The sequence below is a fragment of the Periplaneta americana genome, chromosome 13 (assembly GCF_040183065.1).
Source record: "Periplaneta americana isolate PAMFEO1 chromosome 13, P.americana_PAMFEO1_priV1, whole genome shotgun sequence".
Taxonomy (NCBI): Eukaryota; Metazoa; Arthropoda; class Insecta; order Blattodea; family Blattidae; genus Periplaneta; species Periplaneta americana.
In genome coordinates this window covers 125,677,808-125,702,869 of record NC_091129.1, presented here as the reverse complement: position 1 = coordinate 125,702,869, position 25,062 = coordinate 125,677,808, and the positions used below count along the sequence as shown (strand labels likewise).

Here is a 25,062-nt window from a genome sequence, read left to right as displayed (position 1 = left end):
TGGTTTACCATAATTGAAAATGATTGTTTTGAAGCTGTTACAGTTTCCCCACAAAAATCTATCAACCACATTGAACCATGCCAGTTTCGGCGATAAATGTCATCCCTTCAAGCAACGCTCTTCTCTTCTCAATCCCGCTTATATTCCTCATTTCTTTTCTACCTACAGTTTAGTGGTTTTTTTTATTTATTATTTTTCATTGGTTATCTCATCTGTGTCCACGTTAAAATCTCTGCTGTTCAATTCTTCAATGAACTCTTCCTTTCTTTGCAGCTTCCTTTGCATTTCTATTACGAAACTTTGCAGTTTCTATAATCCGCAGGCCTTCGTGAATTTTATACAACTTCAGAAACTCAAATATTTGGTCATAATTTCATTCTTATTGCTGTTTCCTATTATTTTTACGTTCCAGTAGAACTGAAAAACAGTCAGCTATTAATTTAACGCTCTAAAAACAGCTGTTAATTTAAATTCCCGCTCTTTTCTCCTTGAATTCAAGTTATCAAGTGACGTTCACACTTGTCAAGTGTCCTTTCAAGTCAAGTAAAAAGTAGAAAGCGATCCAACTTCACTTGAAACATGAATTCAAGCCGTTAATTGATTTCAAGTCAACTTGAAACATAGTTCACACTTTTCAAGTTCGTCTTTTCAAGTGACTTGAATTCAAGTTACTTGAAAAGTGTGAACGAGGCTTAAAACTGTCAAGTTCCAGACAACCCTATCAGTCTCATAGGATTTACCATGCGTAATAATACGATTAACCATAATTTTTCAGTTATTTCTGAAACTATCACCATTTTGGAATCACAGCAATTGCCAATGACCGAAGCTCTAAATATATAGGACAATATCTCACATATTGTTTGATTCTCTACATCATATTGGATTTCTTTTAGCAGATAGGTTGGAAAATTTCTCACAGCGCCATAACATAAATAGTAAGTAGCAGGCTCTAATCTAGTCTAATTGTGACTCACAAGTAACACCAATCTCTTCAACTTTACTGTACTGTAAGACTGACGCATCTGGCTTGCCTTTCCTAGCGACAGGTTGAAAGATTATTCTAGTACTAATGTAACGTAACATTTTACGCTATTTTTTGTCTTATAGTCTGTATTGATAGCTACTCTTTTGTAAGTCACATTTTCCTTTACAGTATTTACCGATGTGTAAATTATCAAAGGGATTTCGACCTGATGTGGAAGGTTCTCTTGCAAAGACTGAACATTTATTTACTGCAACATGTAGTAAGCAGCGGTTGATGAGCCAGAACAACATTTCGTTCTTTATACTTCATCGAAGAGCTACAACACAAGCAGTAGAGACCCGGATTCACAGTCTGGTTTCCAAACTATGACGGAATGTGATAATTATATTTGCATTTATCCTGTGTTCAGTTCAAGTGTCTGGCAACATACAGCATCTGCTTTGTGCCAGAACAGATAATCAACATCTGTATTAATTTCTTGACACTGATTAGTATACTCTTAGCCAAGGACAAAACCGGATTGAAACAAGTTGTAGCCGTAATGCTACTTGGAAATTTGCAATCCGAATTAGGAGTGCAATCAAACTGGTTAATGTTAAAAGAAATCAATGTCATTAATGTAACACAAAGTGTAACATTATATGTTTCAGGTACTTCGTAATATTTCAGTTCTTTATCATATTACCATATTACTACTCTGTAACTTATTTTACAACTATCATACAAGTCCAGCGCCATAGATGCGTCGCCTGAGACCTTGCAAGACTAAAGGCTGGTTCACAATAAACCGGGAACGAGAACCAGAATGAAAACGAGAAGCAGAGGACGTAAATATGAAAATTTTTGATTCACAATAAACCGAGAACGTAGACGACTACGCATATCGATATGCATGTCAATAACGATATGTAACGTCGATATTACGTATTCTGATGTTATTTGTGTATAATTGACCAATGCCGTTCTCTCATGAGTACAAGGCAGCCAACATAAACCAACTTCGAAATTTCAACTGAAACATTTCATTAGGTACGGTACTATAAATATGCCCATGCATCTTTATTATCACAACCTATTTTAAGTCTACCATAACGTAAAATAATTAGAGAAGAAACATTTGTAATAGAACAAAAATGAACACAACTGTAGTTATTGAATTGAAGCATTAATATGTAGTGTGTAATACAACCAATACAATAATAAAATATGATTCGCTTCCGATCGGTGTTCAAAGATGCAGCTATTGAAAGCCACGTATTCGCCTTCATTTTCTCATCTTTATACGAGGCGCGCCGCTTACCGTAAACGTGAGGATTTTCCTCAACACTCAATATTAGAATCTCACCAAATAAAACTTGTTCCATGATGCACAGCACAGAACAAAATAATGCACAGGTTATGTCACGGTCTTCTTGCTACAAAATATATGACGACAAAATAGCTTTTAGACGGCAATAGAATGAATCTAGTGGGCTGTGATCGGAAACGTGAACGCCAAAGTTGAAACTTGGCCAACTCTCCGTTCCCGATCCTAGGCTCCGGCAAGCTTTTCGTTAATTGTGAATGTTCACATTTAAATGTACACATTTTAACAATTTTACCGTTTTCGTTTTCGTTCCGATTCTCGTTTCCGGTTTACTGTGAACCAGCCTTAACATAACGGAATGAGCGCTGATTCGAGTCTTCACGGGGAAGTAATTTTCTCATGAAATACATTTCATCGACGTAACACGAAATGGGAGACACTTTCAAACACCACTGAAATATGTGTGCCTAATGGAGTCTTTTGCAACAACAAGAATAACATTCTCTTCAGTCTCCAGTGGCGTCTCTTATGTAACTGCTTATGTGGCATTCCAAAAGAAAAAGAAAGACAAATGAAATGAGGTCCACTGATCTTGGACTATACGCAGATCCGACTCATCTCGACCATTCATCGGCTACCGTGCAGTTCAGAGAGGCACTCCCTAGCAGCAGTCTCCTATTACAGTGTGCTAGCGCACCATCGTGTTGGAACTGTATTCAGTTTATTTTGTTCTTTACGTAAAGTGGGACATCCTCTAGATCAGGCATCGCAAAACGTCACTAATTCATGACGGCATATAAATACTACCCGCTAGACACGAAGTGAAGACAGGGATGCCTCAGTCGCAGTAAGCTAGACATCAGAGGCGCTTTGTGAGCATCACTACCTTCCGTGTTCATAACAAAAAAATAACAAGAGAAAGAAACAATGCACATCATTTTAGGATTATATTATTTTCATTTGCAGTGTTTTATTTTTTATTACAATATTTTCATTCGGTAAGATCTCAAAATCAGGGATTACTTCATAAGTAGCCACTGCCAATTGTGTACGAAGGCTGACATCTGTTAAGCATATCCTCTTTGATTTTAATGTTTAATTTTGAAAAAAAAAAAAAAAGTTCACAAATCTACATAGAAAGTAACACAGCTGCGATTGTGGCAGCAAATGATCTAAGACACTATAGTGTCTAGTGCACTGCGTTTTCCGCGGGTAAGAGAGGCTAGCCCCAGCGTGCTCTGTGCTGACGACCCCTCATTTAAGACGTGAATATTTAGAGTAGTCAATATTTTTAAACAGCCTACATCTAAACCAACACAATCCTTATGCTTGCTTTTCACAAATGTGGAGATCAGCAACCTCAAATTGTAAGTCTGATCGTACCTTCAGAATGGGTACGTTAAAAGGATTTGCAAATAGAGAGAAATCATTTTCCATTTCTTTAAAATCACAAAACTCCTATCTCTAAATTCTGAAAGTAATGTTTCCAGGATGTCGTAGTACTTATCTATTCTTGAATCAGAAACATTTGAAAGTGACTTCGGACAAGAAAAATGATGAAACTCATTTTCTTTCAATTGCAATTTCCAAACATTTATCATTATGAAAAAAAGATTTCAGTGCGTCATACATGTCAACTGTGTCCTGATCACGTCTTTCAAATCGGCAGTTTAGTTTGCTCAGCTGTTCAGAAATATCTTTTATGAACGCCAAATCATAATTCAGACAGTACTGGATGGCAGGCAGAATGAGCCACTGCCAACTGTACAGACAACGCTAGAGGAAGGGGTTCAGCGCGGAGAGGGATGTTGTCACGTGGAACTTATGTCAAGAGTTCAGGCGCTGTTTCACGAAACACAATTTTGCGATGCCTGTTCTAGATATAAAGCCTAGTAGTACTTGAGACAAAATAAGATAAATGTCTACTTTCAAATGTTATGGAAACATAAAGGATCGTATTACACTATCCCCAACAATTTCTGTCCACAAACTCATCACAAATTGCTGTATAAACCTCTAGTGAAGGTTGTGTGTGAGCTTTTCTGTACTTGAGATGAGTTAGGATTGTTTAAAATCATTTAGTACGTGAATAAATTGTGTCATTCAGAGGAGTGGTTTAAAGTTTGAACGAGTTTGTCAATTTTGCAATGCTCTGATATGTTATGTTTGTTTTCGATTAAAGTATGTGACATTTTGTCTTAGTTTTGATACTAATACAGTAATCTGCACACACTGTGTTCCAAACATGTTCTACATTTGAACCAATGTTATACAAAACTGCTTCGTTGTTAAATAAAATTTGACTACATTTATATCAACATTTTACTACAAACTGCTCCATTTGTTATTACAAAAGTTTGACAAATGATTCACGCGTAGTAATTTTACGTCTTTTTCAACAGTGTTAATATACCGTATACTCACTTCAGTAAATGGACACTTCTTTTTTGTGGCCAATTTCATCATCATCATCATCATCATCATCATCATCATCATCATCATCATCATCATCATCATCATCATCACCATCACCATCATATTAGCAAAGACTAGGCCTGTTGTTTTCGTGCTGTAGGTGTATGACGCTATATTCAAGAAGGTATCCTATTATGTGTCTATGCCAATTTTTTCTATATTTTAATAACGGTAGTAACGCATTCAATATATAATTCTTGACAGATCTCTTCGTTTCTTTTGTGGTCTAGTAGTCCAAATCCCGCAAGCGGTTTCAGAAGTCGCATCTCAGCGGCATCAGTTCTTATAATTGACATACATTCTTTGTAAATATAAACCAAAGAAGCTACCTCTGACCACTGTCAGCAGCCAGAAAACTTTTATAGATTCCCCCCTATATGACGGCCGACTATAGACTGCTTCGAATGTTGTATTTTCTTCATCTACTGACAAATAATTTAGAATGTCACTGTTTAAAATAGTAACGGAAACTCTGAAATTTATTTTTAAGATATGTCAACTGTATTAGAAGTTACCGCTATGGATTTTGGGAGTTCAGTGGACAGTGATACATAAATAACACTGCGACAGGAAGCTTTGTATCTCGTCTAACAACGAATTATTAGTTTTTCTTTTCGAGATAATTAATAAGGCGACATGATTAGAAAGACTAACAAAGTGTTGGCTAATTCAAATGGCATTGCTCTTTATACAGTGTTCGGCTAGAAAGAAATACTATATAAATATGATTATTTTTCATAAATAAATGTCTTCAGAACGTTTGTACTACAAGCTCATTGTTCTGGCTTATAATAAATCAGCTTACAAATGCATACACTCATTAGAAAACAGTTAACACTCGATTAACCAAGACCCAATTTCACATTCCAAAATGTTTTCATCTTAACGACCTTTTTCAGAAGAACATCTGATGGCCGCTTACCACATGTTCCACTAAGCTTAATCATAGTATTCCCCTTGTTTTTATACCTGCAGACTTTCATTCCAGTTTTTAATCATAACCCAGTATAGAACATCTACTGTATAGTTGTTATATTTTCATAACAACGAGGCCCATAGCATTATATAATACTTTACTGAACTATTGTGGTGCAATATAATTATAGTGGAAACGCCAAGATTATTACCACGTTGACAGTTCTCCGCGGTGTTGCAAACAAGTATAATTTTAAATCTTCCAAAGATAAACACAACAGTACATTACAGGGATTCTTTGTGTTCCCTTGGCGAGACGTCTGAAGCACGTGCTTTGGGAACAGGAAGGTCAAGCAAGTTCTGGGACTTTCTCTTCGCTTTCACAAGGGCTGTCAGATCGTTTTAGTGGCAGCTATAAATTAAATAACCCTTTAATAAACCCACCTGAAATCATACTGAATAGTGTGTCCCATGTCTGCGTTAATACTGCACAGGATTCCTTAATTGGCCAGCACTATTTGGCTGTTGTCAATATAGTAGGTCCCATCTTGCTAACAAGATTTGGAATTGTGATTTTACGTAGACTTATTAGTGAATGTACGGAAACCTTCTGAGCTCTCCCTTTGACTCATTTTATAATATGTAGTCTATGCCTAACCGTAACGTCGTGGTCTAAGAAATCATGCTGAACTCGCGTTACGAAATGAGCGCTGGTATGAGTCCTCATGGGGAAGAAATTTTCTCATGAAATGTCAGCCAGTGTATAGGACCGGTGCCGATCCAGCATCGTGATGAATTTGAAGAGCTACGATAGGAAGTGAAATCCGGTTTCGAAAACCAGCTATAACGGCTGGGAGGATCATCGTGCTGACAACACGTTACCCCCGTTGGTTGGATGATCATTCACCTCTGCTAAGGTATGTAGACATTAGGCCAGCAGTCGACTGGTAGGGCTTCGCCCTTCATGGGCTGTCGCGCCACGAACGGATGCCTAACATAAGGGTAGTACGTAAAATATACTGATCTCTATTTAAATCAATGGTATTGAATACCACCGAGGGACAAAAATTCCTTCAGCTATCGTTGGGCCTAGCAATGACAAGTAGGTGAACGTTAGAGATAAACAATCAAATAATGGAAATCGACGGGCCGATTATAAATTATGTATCTTCACAAAGCAGGTCACTGGAATCGGGAAAGAGGTTCGCATTTTACAGTTGATACCATTAAATTAATCACAAAATCCTTAGTAAAATTGTAAAATTTTATACATAGGAGTTCAAAAACTGTGTACATACTTCAAACTGCAAAATATCTGCTGTCTGGCCACGAAAGAGCGGGCCCGGGTTCAAATCCTGGTTGGGGCAAGTTACCTGGTTGGGGCTTTTCCGGGGTTTTCCCTCAACCAACTGAAGTAAAATTTCTGGGTAGCTTTCGATGTTGGACCTCGGACTCTTTTTTTGTCATCATTAATTCACATAGTCCCTATCATCATCCATACAATAGCCCTAATTAAGTTCATGGTACGGCGTGCTGTACTTGTACAAGAGAGCGACCGTTCGGCTACCCAATCATTCACAGAATAGTCGCCCTGGGTGGTGCAGTCTGTATAGCGCTGGCCTTCTGTGCCCGAGGTTGCGGCTTCGATCCCGGCCCAGGTCGATGGCATTTAAGTGTGTTTAAATGCGACAGGCTTATGTCAGTCGATTTACTGGCATATAAAAGAACTCCTACAGGACAAAATTCCGGCACACCGGCGACGCTGATATAACCTCGGCAGTTGCGAGCGTCGTTAAATAAAAAGAGGTAATTTTATTTTATTTTTTTCACAGAATAGGAACGGTGAGCACAATAAGCTTCAGGCTGCAGTGCAAGGCTTCGGATCCCTCCTCCGTACAAGAGAAAAAAATTTGCATAAACATTTCGTTACTAAATTGATGCACACATCCTCTAGCAGTAAATACGCTCTCGGGCTTCCCTTTATGGACGGAGAGGGTAGAAGTGGTTGAACTTTGATAAAATTCGCAACATAAAAGTAGATAAACTACAATTCTGCATAACTTTTTCCAGGAAAACATTTTTACCTCCATACTACTGTAACTCCACCTTCACGTTTGTCAATTTATTATCGTAACACAAAAACAACGTACAAAATCGTCTTCCTAATGTTGATGAGATTATACATAACATTTCTTTTATTTAAAAATTAAGACATACCGGTACATTTTATTAAAATTATATATTATTCATGCTCATCATTCCTGAATAAAATGGCTCGTCTGACGAAATAATGTTACTGCAAAGTGTCTATTTTCTGGACAGGTTGTGCATAAAAAAACATATAGGCCTACATATTATGTACAGATATGGAATTAAAATTTGGAGCGAGTCCTGATGGGAGTCCATCTGTATGTAGGCAACAATTTCACACAACTGTTCACAAGTAGCATATTATATATATATATATATATATATATATATATATACACAGGGGTTATTGTTTACTGGACAGGCGCAGTGTATTGTAAGCGAAACTTTTATAATAAGGGAGCTGCAAATTTTATTTCCGTAACTGTACATACAGTATAATAACCATCTCAGAGCGGCATTCCTGATCTATCTCACTTCGCAGCAAGTCAATGTATATTTCTCATGAACAAACTATTACGGATTAATTAATTCGTGAGATGGAACTGTGTGAAATGTTACCCGTTAGCGAGAGAAACGTCTGACAAAATGATTTTTTTATTTTTAGTAGGATATTTTAAGACGCTTTATCAACATCTTTGGTTATTTAGCGTCTGAATGAAATGAAGGAGATAATGCCAGTGAAATGAGTCCGGAGTCCAGCACCGAAAGTTACCCAGCATTTACTCATATTGGGTTGAGGGAAAACCTCGTAAAAACCTCAACCTGGTAACTTGCCCCGAACGGGAATCGAACCCAGGCCACCTGGTTTCGCGGCCAGACGCGCTAACCGTTACTCCACAGGTGTGGACGAAATTATGTTATTGCAAAGTGTCTGTTTCCTGGACAGGTTATATAATATGACGGTTACAGCATAACAACCAGCTCAGGGGGCATACCTGATCCATCTCACTTCGCAATACTGAGTATGACAATGTACACTTGTGCACTAACTTTTATCCGAATTAGTTTACGGGTTAGGAAATATTTTAGCTTTTATTGAAACAGATAACACAGCACCTATGAGTACAGAACGATGAGAACAACCATCCGCATCTCTCCGTGTAGGGAACGAAAACTCCCTTCAAGCGGCTAACGCGGCAATGGAGACCGAAGGGATGCACTATACAAACGACTCCCTGTCATTATCATGTGGAAGGTCTGTAAAAGAGGCAAGCGCAGACGAGACTCGGACGCTCGGTATAACCGTCGCGAAGGCATGTTAGTGACACAAACAAGCACTCGGTAAAGCACGGAGGCAGCCCCTCACATCAAACTCGATTCTGTAAGCATAGCACTCATAACGCGGCCTGTGAGAAAAACTTCGTGACCGCTGAAAACTGTGGCACTAACATTTTGACTGGATGTAAATAAACGTGTGTGTCTAATCCATTACATTCAGTCTATTATTATTATTATTATTATTATTATTATTATTATTATTATTATTGTGGTTTTAGGCGTAATAGATCGACTATTGATCAGATTTTTTGTGCAAATCAAGATTTCAGGTATAACTCCCTGTAAAGTTGATTTGAATAATTTCGAGGGAAAAATTGTTCCGGAGTCGGGTATCGAACCCAGGACCTTTGGTTTAACGTACCAACGCTCTACCACTGAGCTACTCGGGAACTCTAACCGACACCGATCCAATTTTTCCCTCTATATCCACAGACGTCAAAGTGGGCTGACAACCGTCAAGCAACCAACTTCGAGTGCACACTAACTCCGTGCGACTTAAATTGTGGTTTTCTGTTAACGAACAGTGACGTGTATTATGCAAATCACACTGTTCGTTAACAGAAAACCACAATTTAAGTCACACGGAGTTAGTGTGCACTCGAAGTTGGTTGCTTGACGGTTGTCAGCCCACTTTGAGGTCTGTGGATATAGAGGGAAAAATTGGATCGGTGTCGGTTAGAGTTCCCGAGTAGCTCAGTGGTAGAGCGTTGGTACGTTAAACCAAAGGTCCCGGGTTCGATACCCGGCTCCGGAACAATTTTTCCCTCGAAATTATTCAGATTTTTTGTATTCGACAGATATTTGAGAAAAATGGGAGTATAAGAGTACAGTAGGCCTACATCAGTTATTCATGGATTTAAAAAAGGTATATGACTCTGTTAAGAGGGACGTTTTATATAATATTCTTATTGAATTTGGTATTCCCAAGAAACTGGTTCGATTAATTAAAAATGTGTCTCAGTGAAACTTACAGCAGAGTTCGTGTAGGACAGTTTCTGTCATATGCTTTTCCAATTCAATGCGGGCTAAAGCAAGGATATGCACTATCATCTTTACTTTTTAACTTCGCTGTAGAATATGCCACTAGGAAAGTTCAGGATAAAAGACAGGGTTTGGAATTGAACGGGTTACATCAGCTTCTTTGTCTATGCGGATGACGTGAATATGTTAGGAGAAAATCCATAAACGATTAGGGAAAACACGGAAATTTTACTTGAAGCAAGTAAAGCGATAGGTTTGGAAGTAAATCCCGAAAAAAAAAAACAAACAAACAAAGTATATGATTATGTCTCGTGACCAGAATATTGTACGAAATTGAAATATAAAAACTGGAAATTTATCCTTCGAAGAAGCAGAAAACAGTAACAAACATAACAGTAACAAATATAAATGAAAAAATATGGGAAATGCCTGTTATTATTCGGTTGAGAAGCTTTTGTCATCTAATCTGCTGTCAAAAAATCTGAAAGTTAGAATTTATAAAACAGTTATATTACCGGTTGTTCTGTATGGTTGTGAAACTTGGATTCTCACTTTGAGAGGAACAGAGATTATACTTGGCTCGGAAACATGACGGCCTCTCTTCTTGGAATTGGTAATCCCTCATAAACCCCCATCCTCTACTCAACCCCTAGCCGCGTGGCAGAAATACAATAGATCCCAGCATTGCCAAATCTAGTAGTCATTGCCTCTACCTGTTTGGTTTCACCCGTTCTCAGTGTCTTTTCAGACATTTGTCGATGTGTTGCTTTATACCGTTGTGCGCTTCAATTTATCTAATTTATTCCGGCCATGATTAATGAGTGTTGGAGCAGATGATCCGCAGCCAGGCCTTCTGATTCACTTGAAGATCGAGGACCATCACAAGAACAAATAACACCGTCGAAGAAAACAGAATTTCTTATTTGCAGAGGAGCGTAGCTAAGAAAACAAAGTGTTAAAATATTGTGTCTAACGTTAGAAATTCTATGCATAGAGTAATCGAAAGTTGAGGTAGTTTGATAAGTACAAATCTTAATCACTTAACATCGGACGTAACCGGCGCAGTTGGTAAAAAAATATATATAGGGCATAGAAATTAAGAATTACGGTTCACCAACTAAAGAGAAAATAAACAAATTAAAACAGAATTCGGTATGATAGACGATTTTATGCGTGATTTACTTCGTCGAACAGTATGTGAACAGTACGCGAAAGAGATATCGCCAACAGCAAATAAATTTGCGAAAATATATTCTGGCCTGATTTGTACATTACGTTTAAGAATTCAGAAAAAATGTCATTCATTTCTATCCAGCACTTTCGGAATTACCAGGAAAAGGGTTTTTAAGGAATATAGTTTGCGAAGAAGAAGAAAAAGCTCATGCCGTTTTCCACTTAACAGCTATTACAGCCAATGCCGCACTTTACATTAAAAATCATAACTTCAGAACTAATACAGAGCCACTGGCGTAGCTCAGTTGGCTAAGATAACTAACGATCTGAAGTTGCACTTGGTCATGGGTTCAGTTCCCGCTTTGGCTGATTTATCTGATTGGCGTTTTCCGAGGTTTTTCTCAACAGTAAGTCGAATGTCAGGTAATCTATAGCGAATCCTCGCCTCATCTCGCCAAATACCATTTTGCCATCACCAATCCCATCGACACTAAATAACCTAGTAATTGATAGTGTCGTTAAATAACTAAAAAAAAAACTAATAGGCCTACAGGTTGTTTTTACCTGAATGAACTTCAATAGTTGGTGTAGAAATTTAAATTTTATATTAGGCCTATATTTTATATAACAGAATTTTAAGGTATAAGAAGTGTACATGCCCCCTTAATTAATTAAATCATATTTCGTATCTTATAACGTTCCTTAGGCCTACAGAAAATTTCCATCGAATCAGCAACTAAACTGGCAGACAAACAAATGTATTCTTTCGTGCTTTAATATGGTTTTCGTGTTATGAAAAAATGATGTAAAAGGAATACATTTATCCATGACTGGTATCTAAACTGGTCTTTATTTCACCGTCCTTAGCAACCTAAATAATGACATTATTCACAGCAGTGAATAAAAGTTTTCTAACTTACAGCAGTGAATTAAATATTTTTAAATCACTCTCTACATGACAACCAACATATTGGCATTAATTAAAATGAATAAATATGAACTTCTTCGCCAACAACACATTACAAAGAAAAAACCTACAATTTAAAATTAAATTTACATCGGTAATGAATAAAATATTGTATAGCACACTAGAGTAAACAGATTTTATGCGCTCGTGGAAATTATCACCCAAAGCGAAGCGGACAAAATCTAATTTTACTCTCTTGTACTATAAATTGCTATTCAATGATCACAGTTTCCGAAAATTTTACAAGCGCAACATCCTTAATTAAGTATAAAATTCTGGAACTTCAATAACATGAGAATTTAACACTTATTATATAATTCTGCAGTTCTTTGTTTATTTAGGCAAAACATGTTAGTGAAAATATAAATATAAAGTGTTTTTAAAATAAGTTTGTTCATTTTTATACCAATTTTGTTTCAGTAATTATAAATTAAGGTATATTTACAAAGATAATATAGTCTCGCTGAAAATCGCGGTTTCACGGAACACAGTTTGAAAAACATTCGCAAATCGCTATGACTTCAAGAATTGGCAACTCGGCTAAGGGTTTATCCCTTGCGCGTGCCAGCAGTTAACTGGTGAAGGGGATGAGGGAAGGTCGTCATGTTTTCGTGCGAAGTATAAGAGTGTTTGAGAATAAGGTTCTTAGGAAAATATTTGGGGCTAAGAGGGATGAAGTTGCAGGAGAATGGAGAAAGTTACACAACGGAGAACTGCACGCATTGTATGTTTCACCTGACATAATTAGGAACATTAAATCCAGACGTTTGAGATAGGTAAGGCATGTAGCACTTATGGGCGAATCTAGAAATGCATATAGAGTGTTAGTTGGGAGGCCGGAGAGAAAAAGATCTTTCGGGAGGCCGAGACATAGATAGGAGGATAATATTAAATGGATATGAGGAGGTGGGATATGATGATAGAGACTAGATTAATCTTGGCTCAGGATAGAGACCGATGGCGGGCTTATGTGAGGGCGGCAATGAACCTCCGGAAATGAACACAAAGAAATAAAAAGTAGTAAAACTTTGTCGCAATTCACCCCATTTTACGGTATTTAACACAAACGTCGAAGTAAACGTGCCTTCCTCTCCAAATCATCTGAGACAAAGTGTAACGTGATGTAGGAGTAGCTATTGCACCTAATAGATAATAATGAAAAGGAGTTGAAAACCAGAAGAAATATATGGCTCTAGAAACAGAAAATTCAGTCCATTGCCATTACTATGGTGCTCTGGGAAATGTTACAAAAAAATCTAATTGAACGTGTTTCTTTGGTACCAGCAGTACCAGGTTTGGATATAGTGCAGAACCTACTTACGTCATACGTATGACACATGGCTGTATCACATCATCTTAATTTAAATCCTAAAAAATTAGTTCAATCTCGACTGTTTCTTTCCGCCTCTGAACTGTGTAAAAGCTTAAAATAATAATAATAATAATAATAATAATAATAATAATAATAATAATAATCTATACTAATAATAAATCTGTAGCCGAAATTTTTCTGGTAATTTTCGATTTTCCACAAATAATTGGAACTAACATATATAATTAACCACCCTGAAACCGAAAAACGCTTTTTTGAAAGTTTTGTTTGTATGTATGTCTGTCTGTCTGGATGTTTGTTACCTTTTCACGCGAAATGGCTGAACGGATTGCGATGAAAATTAGAATATAAATTAAGTTCGTTGTAACTTAGATTTTAGGCTACATGGCATTCAAAATACGTTATTTAAAAGGGGGATTATAAGGGGGCCTGAATTAAATAAATCGAAATATCTCGCTTATTATTGATTTTTGTGAAAAATGTTACATAACAAAAGTTTCTTTACAAATCATTTCCGATAAGATTTATTCCTTGAAAAATGTTGATAGGACTGATATTTAATGAGATAAATGAGTTTTAAAATTAAAATAACTGCCATTTAAGGCGGTATAATGAAATAAAAAAACAAATGACTTCGTCTATAAGGGGCCTTGGACAACAACAATCGAAAGCTATGAAACATAGCCTACAGAGAATGTTTCTGTGTTTGTATGAAGTAATATCGGAAGCTAAATTAACTTATTTGTATAATTAATTATTATTTCACCATTTGAAAGTGTAGTTTCTCTAGATGAGCATAATGCTATAATGTTATTACAGTAACTTCTGAGTGAATTGAGGACAGGTAAGATTAAAATAGCTTCTTATGCACAGAAAACTTGATAGGCTATTGTGTATATTTGTTTCCTGTATTTCTTAAAATAATGTTTATGTAAGTTACACATTCACTTTAATCTCAGAGAATTAACGAACAACGAGAGTGTATTGATTTAGTATGCAGTAATAGTAGCCTATGTTAGCTTAGCATTCCATTATTTTATAATCCAAATTTTAACTATGCTCAATTGAATCGTGTTTTTATTTTTTTTATTTTAGTAGGTTATTTTACGACGCTTTATCAACAACTTAGGTTATTGAATCGTGTTAAAATACATAAAATACATATGCATTAAATGCAATGCAAAAAATTGGGTAATGAGCCAAGCAGATTATGTTGCGCTGTTGTAAAAGTTGCTCCTCCTGAGATTCAAGAGCCCCCATAACAAATTAAAAACTTACTTATCGGAGTACATCCGTTATCAGCACACTTAATATAATATAATATAATTTAAGTTATTTAAAGGGTTCAGAACCATAGTGGGCCAAGCGTCATTTACTGAATACGTAGAAAACAAGGGTTAAAATTAAGTTATTACCATAATTCAATGGAAGCATATAGCAAGTAAAATAAAGTATACACATTAAATCTAAATGATGTCAATGTTCATTAAACTATGGTTGCATGTAATAAAAATTAAGAAACATGCACCAAATGAGTGGTCTCTAGACCAAAATGATCGCATTTTAATTATTTAAATACAATTTAAATTAAGTAACATATTAAACGATTTATCCTTCTATTAAACACGAATGTTCCCTGGATCAAACGTCCTATTTTAATTATGTAATTACTTTATATTTATTTCTAACGGGTGCAGCGGAGCGCACGGGCACGGCTAATAATAATAATAATAATAATAATAATAATAATAATAATAATAATAATAATAATGAAAGGTGTGGAGGGGTTGCCGGACCTGTACAGGTTGCTCCCGCAAGTAGCGGATTCGGGACTACAGACCACAAGCGAAAAAAATGAAATATCAGGGACGGAATAAAAATTGGTTATGGATTCTCCGGCACAGAATGGGCGACTCCAGAGGCCAACCGACCCCGGGTTAGGGACGTCTCGCATTAATTCCTGACAGCAGGAATCAGTGATGAATTGAAGGGGTGGTCTGGGAGGGATTTCTCCCCTTCTCCTCAAAGGGAAGTTAATTCCCCCCGGAAACAATTATAACGAACTACGATCAAATAACCATTTTCCAGAATATAGAAAATGTATTATTTGTAGGCACTAATAAACCATTCGTAAGTTGTCAGTGCTAACAACGTATGCTTTTCCAACTGTTCCCCTCTCTTTCCAGTAACAAGAATAATATTGGGTAGGGTTATCTAGAGTCACACAACTTGGTTGATCCACCGCGTATCAGAAAGGCATTCCAATGTTTATTTTTAATAGAATATATCACAGCGATATATATTTGTACGATTCACTAAGTGGCAAAACTGAAGTTCTAATGGAACATAACGACGGAAAAAACAGAAGTGAAAACAAATACAGTATTGTAATTTAGACTGTAGAGCACACTCTTCAAAATATTTATTTTTGGTTTCAAAATAATAATTAATTGTATGTCTACAACTGTGAAAATGAAGTAGGAATTGTTTTTCTGTGGTTATAAACTATAAAATTATTCATTTTGCTTCATAATCTATGGTTAATTTCCCAAGGAGAAAAATATCTGAATTCAAGAATGATAGCTAGTGTATATAAATACGTACGCTTACATATCTGCCTTCGGGCAGAAAATTATGGATGAATGAATAGTACCATGGCAAAATCTGTTGATAATTATCAAATTATAATGCTGACTCGATTGCATCAGAAAATGACGCTGTACCTGGTGTGGACTCTCAGTCTACCTATAACGATCGACCGGACTTAATAGTCATAAATAAATAAACAGTTGCACTTAATAGATGCAACTACAATGTTACCAGATGCCCTCTTTTTAGTGTCTTTCTTTCGATGACCCTCTTTTCAATTTGTCCTTTGACGCCCGATCTCTTTTTTATTAAAGCATAAAATATCCTCATTTTCTAATTCTGTCCAAACTTTCCTAAAACCCTCAATAATTACTTGACAGCACTGGTTTCTATGCGAGGTCCAGAAAGATATGCAACAATAACGGTCGTTTTTCCTAAACACAGCTCGAACTTGTTTGCAAGTGGTGTGTTCAATGTTGCCAAAATATTTGATATTTTGATATTTATTTTAAATTACAATGTAGTTCAAAAACATTATTTTACTCGTATTTATCACATGCAAAATATGCGAGTTTTTGTAGGCTTGCTGAATATTACATCCAATGTTATTGGCAGATCTCACTTTTACCCGTGGACTTCACACTTGCCACCACAAGAATGTCTTTTTTTCTGAAAGGGGAGTGACAGCATATAATTAGGACTGTGGATGTTATGTTCCTCATTTTCCTTTCAAAACTATAATACGTATCACAAAAAAAAAGCGGGTTCTCACTCATCTAGGTACAATCAGTATGGCATGAAATTTCTAAATTTCAGCGTTGTTAGTCAACCAACACTGACTATCTTCGGAACAGAAATGCTGCCAATGTGTACTGTTATTAAGGTTGTGTACTATTTATTTAAACCAAATAACCATATGGCAATGTTAATAGATATACTAGCCTGAATTACATAATTTTCTACTGCATTTATTAGTATAATTATAGGCCTTAGCCATAGGTTTCCGAAAAAGAAAAATGTTACTTTTCGATTCACATTTTTCACTTTATACAATGTCCCTGCAGTTATCTTCTTTTGGGTGTAATTGTGTTTAGGAAATATTTCTTCTTGAAAGGATTAATGAGTTGTCCAAGACGCTACTGCTGCAACACGACTTACAGTACTGTACCTGTACCGTTCTCCTTGTGAAAATAATTTAAGACTTTCTGTTTTCGTTTGATTCATTTCAAATGACAAGATAAGAGCACTTCCCCACTACGATGTAGGCCTATAATTTGCCATTCTAAAATTTCAACATTTTCACTTGATATTCTTCAAGTTTACCACTGAGAATAGGCAAATCACTAAGTAAAAGTACACAAAATACTCGAAAGACCAAGAAAACATTGGAGAAACCAGTTGAATCCTGGAGACAGAACTGACTGACCTATGTCTTGATGATGATAATAATGATAATGATGATGATTATCATCATCATCATCATCATGATACTATCGATATTTTCTTCTTTTTAAACTGAACCTCTCCACAAGACGCCACTAATGAAATTGTCTCTCACTACAAAACTTCAGTGTCATGCGTCAAATATGTATTCCAAAAGAAGACTAACTGAATGGTTTGTTTCCAAAACCTATTTCACTTCGAGTTATTTTTACAGCAAACGAATCAATTTTGAAAAATACTTGTTTATTCTTATCTTACAGATATTTTATATCATTCTATGTGTTTAATGTACTGCAATACTTCGCAGTTTCTAAATTATAATATAAGACAGTAGATTTTGATTTGAAAAACATAAAATAGGCTAGGTGATTTTTGAAAAAAAAAATCATACTTTAAACATCATTTTCAGTGACAAATAGCACGAATTAGGAAAAAAAAACTTCACCATTGGATTCACAGTGCACGATATATAGTATTGCTATTGCCAGAAAGTTTAGGAATACCTTATAATTCTTATAAAATGCTATCCTGGCCTTAAATTATTAGAAAAACTAATAATGTTTTTAACTGTTGATTAACAATAGGAAAGACTAATTTTTGGTGCAATTTCGGTATTTGTATGATGACTGTTAATCCTTATATAGAATTTATAAGTTTTTCAAATAAAATTAAAAAAAATCGTACATTTTCAGTATTACAGTTGAAAATTAATGAATAATTGGTATACGATTCTCAACTGTTGCTGGATGATGTAGAACATAGTACTCTTTGAATTGGTAAAGATCAAATAATTATAAAAAAAATTATTTTTGAATGACCTACCGGTAGCAGTTTCTACATTTTAAAGTTAAAAAAAGAGGAAATTTTGTTATTGATCAGTTCATCTGTAGCTGCTGAATGGAGGCAAGTATAGTTATGAGGTTTGCACTGTGGCGTCCCCCCCTTTCACTGTGTTCTCAAGGAACGCAGCTCCATTCAACAGTTACAGATGAACCGACCAATAACAAAATTTCCCCATTTTGTTTTTAAACTTCAAACCTTAGAAACTGCTAGGACATTCACAAAGAACATTTTTTTTACAAATATTTGATCTTTACTAATTTAATGAGTAATAATCCTACGCTGTCCAGCAACAGTTGAGAATCGTGATCCAATTAGTTACTAATTCATTTCCAATTTTAATACTGAAAATGTAAGTTTTTAATCTCGTTGTGTTAAGTCTTGAAAAGAGTCGAAAGTTTAAGCTATAGGCTACATTGTCACATCACAGGCTACTCTGAAGTGAGCTCTAAAAAGAAGGAGTGAGACAGATGAAAAGGAAATGAAACAGTATTTCATATTAACAGTGTAGTGTTCTAGTATTCTTACACTGAGTTCAAAATATTCATCGTAGTAAAAATAGGAGAATCACTGAGATTTTACCATATCAGTGCGTTCAGAATAAAGGTATCCTTGCTGAAACTGTAGGCCTAATGTACAACCTTTCTGACAGATGATGACAATGATTATCAATGTCAATGGTTTTATACTGGAGTGGAATAGTCACAAAAGCAATGGCAAAGGAAGCTTTTAACAGAAAAAGTCATATCGACATGAAAAGAAGCATCTTCTGTGGACCTTTGGAAAAAGAACTTGAAGGAAGAGACTAGTGAAGTGCTTTGTGTGGAAGTGGTACTATACAGGGCAGAAATATGGACACTACGACGAAGTGAAGAGAAACGATTAGAAGCATTTGAGATGTGTATATGGAGAAGAATGGAGCGTGTGAAATGAACAGACAAAATAAGAAATGAAGTTATGCTAGAAAGAATGAGAATGAGTGAAGAAAGAATGATGCTCAAACTGATCAGGAAGAGAAAAAACTGGCTGGGTCACTGACTGAGAATAAACTGCACACTGAAGGCAGCAATGGAAGGAATGGTCAAAATGGTCAACGAGTGAAAATTTCAGGGCAGAATAAGATAGGCCTATCAGATGATACACAGCATTAAGATATTATATGGATCGTAAGCTGAGACTAAGAAGGAGGCGGAAAGTAGTAAAGATTGGAGAATGCTGGGTTTGCAGTGAAGACTTGCCCTTGGGCTGAAAACTACGAATGAATGAATGTATTAATCGTCTCCTTTACAATCATGACTTAATACGAGCACGATCTTCGCCGCTACCACTTCTTTACTTTATATAAATTTAAAACGAAATGTCCTTTCTGCAAAATTTGTGCAGACTTCCCAGGGGCGTCAATGGCTTCGAACACCTGAATTGGGACAGTTAAGTGTTACGTTACTTAGGTCTTCGACGAAACATAATTATCCTTTCCTCATACGGTAAGTTTATTTCATGCAAAGATAAATACAGATTCGATATGATACATGAACACATAAGCAGCTGATGAGGTCGCCATTAGCCTCACGTGTGTATGACAACGAACGCATCTCCCGCGCGAGATGAGCTACCCGCACACTAGCGAATCAATACCTGCCTCCGCCACAGCAGGCAGGACCACACCATATGTTTACAGGTTATAAACACCATGGAAAGCCATAAACCGATGCTTTTTATGTAATCTGAAATTGACGCCACACCTCCACAACTCGAACTTTGCATTGTTGAGACCCATACAAGTCATATAGGCATGAAAAGCCATATATACACAAAACACAGCAATAGAATAATAAACAGCAGTACGTAAATGCCAATTACGTACAAAATAGGAGTAACATATCGCAGGCTTATCTGGATACTTTTCTCACACTTTAGTTTCCGCTTGGAAGGAGAGGTTAGGAACAACATACCTGAAACTCGCATTCTATAACTTCTGTGTCTTCCAACAATCTCACTGTACACTTGTAACTAACATTAATGTCACTTTTGCTCCCAAACTTTAACATCGTTGTGTTTCTGTAACATTAGACGCGAACACTTCCCAGCACTTTCTTCAGTTCAACAATGTAATTCACCCGTCACCACAGTAAACCTAAAACACCTTCGTCAATACACAGCTGAAACATGACGGCAGAGCACGATTCCCCAGCCTCCTCGTATGTCATAAACAAGAACCAAAACATTGGTGTTGGGAACGTGGAATCGGACTGCGCACCAGTCCAAAAAATAAGCTCATTCTACGATATACAGTAATGACATCCTACAATGAGCACATAACGCATACATTTGGATTTAATCAAGTACATAATTCAAGTTCTTGATAGGATATATTTCTTCAAAGTTAATGATTATACTTGGTTATAGTGATCCAAGTAGAACTCCACCCATAGCAGCTCAGAATAAAATGGCGGCAGAAGGAACAGGAATTCTATGAAAAGTTTACGTTCACACCTACTCTACCGTCACTTTCAAGCGTTAACTGCTGTAACGTGGTTTGATTATTATAGCCTCACATTGGGACTTTCTATCTTCAGAAAGAATTAAAAGAACACAATCCTGACAATAAAAGAGAAGTGGATATTCACCGAGTATGAAAATTTCACTGATAGCAATGTCGGCAGTGACACATAAAAAAAGGTTATTTGGGTGCGCTGTTGGCTATATTCCTCATAGCAACTCAGCTATCAATTAACAAAGGGTGCCGAACAGGCGGTTTCAGATTCAAACATGGCAGCGGCGACGAGTGTTGTTGTGCTCGACAGAGGAAACAATACGACATGTACCATCAATTTGCACGGTAAGTCCCTCTCTTCACGCATATATCACTTTAGAAAAACTAAATAAGTAATTTTCCATTAACACGAGTATACAATATAGTTATTCTAATTTAATATGGGAGCAAACAAGTGCTCTAGAGACATAGTCATGCCCATCACATGAGGCCCCATACTTTTGCTTTAACTGGACCGATGCTCTGATTTTTTTATGTTTTGACAATCCTTGGCGAATGATTTGAGTGTAAAAAACATCCCGTCCTTCGTTTCAGGTGCAACAGTGGTTTCTTGGCGTGTAAATAACCAAGAACAGTTATTTGTAAGGTAAATATAATGCACTGTTATATTTTTATGTACAAATTAAGTAAAATGCAGCCAGTAGCATTGGCTGCATCCAGCCTAGTTTTTTATACGTCTGGAGCTAGGCCGCCTTATGACATGCCTGGGATCCCGCGGAGGCTGCGGCGACTGCATGCAATGTAGCTAGAGCTAAGTTTGTGTGAATGCAAAACTCCTCAATTATGATTTAAATGTATAATTACGCATAGATATTCGATTAAACTTTCAATTAACTCGCATAACGACATCCAAAAGTAATTATCATGTATCGTTGCTTATATACTTTTTAATATGGGTACTTTATTTTGTGAGGAAAATCGAGATGACCGTACGAGTTTTCCGTAAACAGTTTTGTGTAATTTATACAATTTGGAACGTGAAGACAGTAACATAAGCTAAAGTGTGTATATTAAAAGGTGTTTTAACGCACTGAAGCGTAAAATTGAATGCGTATTGGCATTCGCGGCAGGAACTTAGAGCCAAAACAGTGAATGAAAAAATTAACTTCGAAGACTACGAGGACAATGCTTGTCATGTGAATCTTGCTAACATAGCTGACTACCAATATGTAGAACAATGAAGATATTTATTTTGTTGTAAGATATTCGGTTTTCCATACAGCTCGAAAGGTGTGAAACAAATTGAAAAAGAACAAGTTATACAACTTTCGGTCAAGATTGTAATCTTGCGTTATTTTCTGAAATGAAAAGTAAAAGTAAAGTCATACACAAGAGTTATACCTATCGGCGACAGTAATATTGTATAACATACTAATTTTCGAAGACTAGTATTAACCATAATGTGTCCTGAAGTCGCCCATATGAAGACACGTGAGCGTAACTTGACAAGATTACTTGGTGTGAAGTATAGTTTACCGGTACGTGTTTGCTTTCGCGTCTCTGAACTCGTGTATCGTTTGTCACTCGGGGATTGCGTGGCGCCTTTGAATAGTGCCGCACCACTCTGGCTGCGTTGGTATGTTGTATTCTGAGCTCATCGTATTTTAGAGTTATACTTTGCAATTTGAAAAATTACTGAAAAGTAACCTGAAAAAAAAAATCATTTAATAATTGAGGCGATTATAGATCTCGAAAATCTCGCGTCGTCACAGGACGTTTTCAAAGATCTTCATTGTCATCAGAATTAGTTAGTAACGTTATTGTAATAATTTAAAATTATTTATTTGTACGTATATACTATATAATTATACTTTGAGAATCGCCATTAACTGTTGATAATATGTTTAAGAGACAAAAGAAGTTTAAAAACACTATGAAAAGATGGTGTAAGACCATAACGGGTCAATGATGAGGATGACAGTGATTTGCTGTCAAGGATTTGTCCCGCCCGTCCTCACATATATGAGGGTTTTTAACTAAATTTGGACTGGTGAAGATTTTTAAGTAACATTGGACTGGGCTTTCATAAGTAGCTGTACTCCGATCATGTGGTCAACATGTCGCAAGGCCATTGCTGAAAGCGACAATGGACGAACACAACGTAAAGGACATACACAGTCCCGAAATGAGACAAATCACCAAATCCCTGCCACGAATCCATGTTTGTAGGATGTTTACAGTCACTCGTAATATGTAGAGTCGTAAAGCATGTAGTCAGTGTAAATAATTTGGTCTTACTGTGATTTATTGTATTGCAATTTCCACTATTTTTATAAATGTGTTTATACATAGTCCGTGTCCAATTAGAACGTTCACGTGTAAAACATGTAGGCCTATTCATAATTAATTTCTGTGAACTGGTATTAGAGACGGTAATACATGGAGACAAAAACAACCTACAAGCATTTCTAAATGAACAGAAGTTGAGCCAAAATATATTTTATATATTTCAATATTAACACATTTAAATTGTGAATATTCAAATTTCAATCCTTTTAATAAAGTATCACATGATTTACGTTATTTATTTTAAAAAGTGCAATTTAAATATTCAAAACTTTGTAAATAGGAGAAAAATAATAAGCATTGGATTTTAGTTTTTAGGTGAAGATGTATCGTGAAAGAGAAAAGTAGACCTATCTAGAATCTAGATGTGTTTTACTTATTGTGAGAATGATCTGTTGTCCGTAAGATGACTTTATATAAATATTTTGTTTGTTTTTAAGTACATTGACAATAGCCTATATTTTGTACGTGAGTACTGTTCTCCTTGTTCATTACCTATACTGACAGACACACAGATAAGCAGATGTAAACACACGAAACGGAGTGGGGAGAAGAGTCAGAGCCAGTGTTGCCACGACCTACTCACAAAAATCAGGAGACAATCATCGAAAAAAAACAGGAGATTACAGTAGATTAATTAAACATGAATTTCCTCTTTGTATTATATTAATTACAAAACAGTGTACTGTAAGAAAGATGATTGTTGTATTTACTATATAGCACATCCCTAACCAATGAAATGGAACAATTTTGCTAAATATAATTAGTCATTTCTACTCAGCGTACGTAACTAAGTATTCAATTTTGTTTTTACACAGTAATGTCTTATAGACTATGTTTTGCATTAAAATGTATTAATCAGGAATTTTTCGTGTATTTACAAAAGATTTTCATTACGACGAGATTTATTTTAAAGGTAGTATTAAATACAGTACTGCATTAGCTGCGACTATAACAGACGAAAAATTATCCCCTTTCCTGCTTTTCCATAACTATCCTTTAAATTGTTCATCATTTTCCCACTCTGATTTATAATATTCTGGGAGTATTTACTTTCCTTTCTTGCTGGGACACTTTCATTCATTTTAAAATATCACTATGCAAGATATGTAGACCTAACACAAAAATGCCATTACTTACACTTCACTCTCTCACTGTTTCACGTGCACACAGTCAGAAACAAACTTCACTACTGAATAAGTTTCGTTCTTCCTCTGTTCCCCGGGTCCCCAAAACAATAATGAAATAACTTAATTCTATCGTCGATTTTCAAAAGGGGACACGTCCAAAATAACAAAGTGCTGGAAAATCGCAACAAAAAAATCATAACAGACTTAAAATATTAAAATGTATCCATAGTGATCTAATTAGAAAAAATATATATGAACATTTTAATTTAACTTATAGTTTTTGCGATTTTCCAACACTTTGTTATTTTCGACATGTCTCCTTTTGCAAATTGACGACAGTTATCACATGCTTACGTTGCATGAAGATTATATACTTGTGTTTGTGTGTGCGCGTGCGTGCGTGCATCCTTTCATGGTATGGTTTCATACATTCGTTCTCTATCATTCTGTAATATTATGGAGAGACCCATAACTCTGAGCCATGTGTATGAAACGGTCTTTATCTGCTGTGCTTGCTTCTTGTAAGCATCATTGTGGCGACGCATTATGAGCAGGGAGACGAAAACATTGACTTGTGTATAAGATGCAAAAATAAGACATGATGGCAACATATGTGTACTAAAGTAATTAGTTGAAAATCCGGGCGTAGAACT

General features: G+C 36.0%; 2 protein-coding genes across 8 annotated transcripts in view; one reads left to right on the top strand and one right to left on the bottom strand.

Moving 5' to 3' along the window:
- Positions 1–20,861, bottom strand: part of Frmd5 (FERM domain containing) — a 104,100-nt gene extending 83,239 nt beyond the window's left edge. For 2 of the 6 annotated variants that reach the window (XM_069844148.1, XM_069844152.1), the window contains exon 1: positions 20,392–20,861. In XM_069844148.1, coding sequence (XP_069700249.1) covers positions 20,392–20,487 — 96 coding nt within the window. In that variant the 5' untranslated portion in view covers positions 20,488–20,861. The remainder of the gene's footprint in view (positions 1–20,391) is intronic. The other 4 variants (XM_069844149.1, XM_069844150.1, XM_069844147.1 and 1 more) reach the window with 3 other exon arrangements.
- A 254-nt stretch (positions 20,862–21,115) lies between these two features.
- The window catches only part of LOC138712400 (uncharacterized), a 59,118-nt gene continuing 55,171 nt past the window's right edge, over positions 21,116–25,062 (top strand). Inside the window, exons 1-2 of one of the 2 annotated variants that reach the window (XM_069844166.1) lie at positions 21,116–21,278; positions 21,528–21,579. In XM_069844166.1, coding sequence (XP_069700267.1) covers positions 21,209–21,278; positions 21,528–21,579 — 122 coding nt within the window. In that variant the 5' untranslated portion in view covers positions 21,116–21,208. The remainder of the gene's footprint in view (positions 21,279–21,527; positions 21,580–25,062) is intronic. The other variant, XM_069844167.1, reaches the window with a different exon arrangement.